The sequence below is a fragment of the Paramormyrops kingsleyae genome, chromosome 11 (assembly GCF_048594095.1).
Source record: "Paramormyrops kingsleyae isolate MSU_618 chromosome 11, PKINGS_0.4, whole genome shotgun sequence".
NCBI classification, from domain to species: domain Eukaryota; kingdom Metazoa; phylum Chordata; class Actinopteri; order Osteoglossiformes; family Mormyridae; genus Paramormyrops; species Paramormyrops kingsleyae.
In genome coordinates, this window is record NC_132807.1 from 26,708,309 (window position 1) to 26,712,449 (window position 4,141).

General features: G+C 41.8%; 1 protein-coding gene across 1 annotated transcript in view; it reads right to left on the bottom strand.

Moving 5' to 3' along the window:
• The window catches only part of LOC111832751 (sal-like protein 1), a 15,314-nt gene extending 11,392 nt beyond the window's left edge, over positions 1-3,922 (bottom strand). The window contains exon 1 of the mRNA XM_023790432.2: positions 3,057-3,922. Within this exon, the coding sequence (XP_023646200.1) occupies positions 3,057-3,129 (73 nt within the window). The 5' untranslated portion in view covers positions 3,130-3,922. The remainder of the gene's footprint in view (positions 1-3,056) is intronic.
• Positions 3,923-4,141: the final 219 nt, after the last annotated feature.

The window sequence follows — 4,141 nt, forward strand, 5'->3', positions numbered from 1 at the left end:
GTAACTGAATCCTTGCCATTTTCTGGGCAGAGCTGTGCTGAATGGACCACCCCGTCAATCTGTTTTCGGGGGGCTGCTCCGTGAAGGTGAAAGGGACCGTTAGAACAGCCACACTGATAAGCCCCCCCCCCCCAAAAAAAAATTAAAGGGCCAGACTCCTGCCAGGGAGCCTGTGACTCAACTGGGGGGGTCAACCGTCGGATACGGGAGATCCTCCGCTCTGCCTAGTCTGAGAGCCCCGGTCCTCAGTGGGGTGCTGGCAAAGGTTAAAATAGCAGAGTGGCAGCAGTTGAGCTCAAGGGGCGAGAGGCTGACTCCTTCATCGCCGACCCCCCCCCCCCCCCCTTCACGCCCACCCACATCCACACAAGTCCAGGGGGTAAAATTTCTACAAAATACATTGTCGTATGTTAAAGACTCCCAGAATTTACACCCAGAATTTTCAAGAGAAATACTGACGTTATGTTAATTGTGTATTTAGTTTACGTACATGTAATTTATACATGCAGGTGATAAGAGGCAGCGTCCGCAAGGTTTATTGCATTTCAGTCTGACGCAGTCCAGCAGCTTGTAGGAAACTTCGGAGATGCCTCAACCGACAAATGAACAAGCACTGCTAATCAAGCCTTTGTCGAGCAACTGGTGAACTTTAGGGAAGCAGGACGAAGGCAGAGAAGCCATTTGTTGACAGCTTAAGTCCGCTCTCAGTGTGCATCACAGCAGAGCGACACCAGACAACAACTGTTTGGTCCGGTGGACATTTGAGGTGGAAGTTTATTTTTTTTAAAGAGATGCCACAATAAAACATATTCATGTTAAATTCATGCGACCATTTGTCCAAGAAAGACAGAATTTTGGGATCATAGTTCACATGCATTATGGTTGGTGATACTGATTAGCATGGGCAGCTAAAATACTTTTTCTTCATTAGAGAAAATTTTAATTCACATAAAATCAATCACTCGAAACATTTTAAAATGACGTTTGGAGGAGGACCATGGATGTTCCGGAAATTTTAAAAAGCTCCTAGCACAAAAAGATAATGTGTAAAGGAGAAATACTGGAAAATACATTATGTAAAAATGTTTTCTGTTACTGATATGTATTCTTGTGACTGCAGTCTCACCCTGCTCCTGCTTTAATTACAGATACCTGGTATGAGGTCACTCATTTACTTTTCCTTCATTTACGCCACTATTAAGCTGAAAATATCACTCCCCTTATGAAAGTTTAATTTTTAAAGTCGCGCGGAGCACGAGACTCTCCCTTCTTAGGCCCCATATTTGACATTTGGACACGATACACAAAAACAGAACCAAAATGGTAAATTATCTAGAAAATTGCTTGATTTTGTTCATAAGGGACAAAACTGAACACACTCCACATGAAAGGCCCTTATCAAAAAAGCTTTATGGAGGGGGGGCATACAGAAGGACAAGGAGGGGGAAAATGGTGATAGTATTTCTTTATACGGTTTTACCTAAGGACATAATTAGGCCACTTTAGAGACCTTGTGTAGATGTACTTAAAAATATCTTAAAAGTACTAAAAGTTCAACCAAGAGATTATTTAACACAAGCGTCCGCCGAACGTACGAATGGATATATTTATTTATTTTTACTCTTCATGCGACCCATTAGAAACGTCTAATTGTCCAGATTTAAGTATATTAAGTCACATGTTAATATTACAAATATTATTCCAGCTTTTGAGTAATGAAATAAAACTTATGAACATTTTATATTAGTCACGCAAAGCACTCGGGACAGGCCAACCTGAACATAAAACTGCAAACTAAACATGAGCAAAACAACACTTTATGAAGTCCAGCTAAAAAGTTACTTCGCAAAACGACCAAACCCCTTTTGTTACATATTCGGTAATACTAAAAAGAGCAGAATTTACGGAGGTATAGGTAAAGTTTTGAAACAAATTTAATAATTCACTAGAAAAAGTTATTTTCGTCACATGTACTTTATATGTAAATGCACTAATTTCTGGCGTCTTGCCTTTTCTCATCTTTACCAACATTCCCACATCGACACCTTTTGAAACGCATTTAATTTGCAATAGGATTTCCGAAACAATATTTTTAAAAAGTACACCAAATTACTTCATAATTCAGGATCCAAGCCGGTAACCCAACGTGGGTTTTGCCGGTTTCAATTTTTGAATAAATATATACATTGTCAAAGTCTGTACATGACGATCAAAATGTCTGGACGTTTATACGGAGTTAGGCTGCATCCTATTCCAGGAGACAGTACCTACGTCAGGATTTTACTAAATACCTCTGTTCGGATAATTGCTTAATATCATCTTGCGTAATCTTTTACAGAATATTACGGAATATAATACTGTAATTTAGTAACGTGTAATAACCTAAAATAAGCTATTTGTGCCGGGTGCGTTTTAGGTCATTTTCCCCAGTATTTTTAAAACATCTTACTGGGAAGTGTGGTTAAAAAGACGTGATCCCTTTTTTCTCCGAGCGCGGTGAATTCATCGAGGAGTCCGACCTCCGGGACAAGCAGTTTAACAGTTTAATACGCCGATGGATCACTTTTAATACATAAATTCGCTTGCGTTTAGTAAAGGCGTTATTGGTCATATTTTAATTAAAACGCCGAAAATGAGATTCATAAACCAAGGCAGCAGCTAAAACCATCGATCGCTATAATGAGTATGTGGATTTAACGCTGGACCATACTTCCAAACATGTTGCTTGTGAGAAAGATGGGTCGTATAAAAAAGTTTCTAAAGTAAAGATTACGAAACTCATGAAAAAGTAAATACCGAGAGCATCAAACCTTAAAATGGTGTATTTGACGCGATGATTATTCTCGTTGTTATTGCGATTAAAATTATTATGGCTCTAATACAAGTAGGCAGTCATGCGGCTTCGAAAAGTTGAGCGAGCGAATCGGAAATCGCAAGAAATTCTGCGGGGAAAAGCGAGAGAGAAAAGTCCGGAAAGTGGACCGGGCTGGATTTAGTCTTGAGGCTCATAAGGATAAAGGTACATCGGTGTGATTCAAAGCTCAGCTTCAACTCACCATTGTGCTCCGATAAGGCCAAACGCGGGTCCGACTGGAAATGCTGCGGCTTCGCTTGTTTCCTCCGCGACATGGTGGCTCACACATCAGCCGGGACGGAATAGAAAATTGCTAAAAAATCTTCTCGGAATTACGGAAATCGAGCCCATCCACCGCGCATGTGTCCTGCTATAATTATGATTATCAATAATGCTTTGCGATTAATCATACAGGGGCTCTTTGAGGGGCGATTGGCACCTCGCCAGCCCCCTATTCAAATGAAGCCTCTTTAATCAATTAGCTCCTGATTTGCTGGGGACTCTTGTCTCTCTCTCAGCTCCCATCCAATGAGTTGATCCGTGTGGAGGAAAGGCTGGATTTTCCAACTCGCTTTAGATACAGTTTAACCCTTCTTAGTAACCATCTGGGAGTTGTGCGCAGTTTATCTTGGCTACTATAGGAATGTCAGAGTCCTACGCTCATACGTCCTCGGTATCGGTCATATTTATCAATCGCCAAACAAACCCACGGAGGTTTAAATAAATTCAAATGACCGCAGTGGCGTTACAATCCTTGCGGTCACATACACATCTAGTCTGCATTACTGCCCTTATTCTCCTGTGCATTAAGGTCGTAAACTCCGAGGTCTAGTATAATGGCAAATGCCGCTCCTACCACTAGACAAATGTTCCTTCAGGCTAGAGAGAGAGAGGAAAAAAGTAAGTTGTCTAATCAAAATTAGTTTCGTGCCTAATCGCGATGGCGAGATCTCGGAAGTCCACGGAATGTCTCGAATATCCAATTCAGGTTCATTTTAATTATCGCCGTACAAAGTAGCTAACACGTTTTCAGCACACACCGCATTCGCCGAACAAACAAACTTTAAGGGCCCATGTAACGCTGTGAGAAACGCAGAGCCCGGCCCATCTGTGACGCGATTGGCCGCGGCTCGATTCTATCATAGGCCGGCGGAGGTGCCAGATCCCCGTGTGTGTTGTAAGTGTGTGTGTGTGTGTGTGTGTGTGTGTTCGCACATGTAGGGTAAGTACAAGTGGCGGCGACGTGAGAGAGAATAAGAAAACGCTTTGACGCTTTCGGGAGCACAA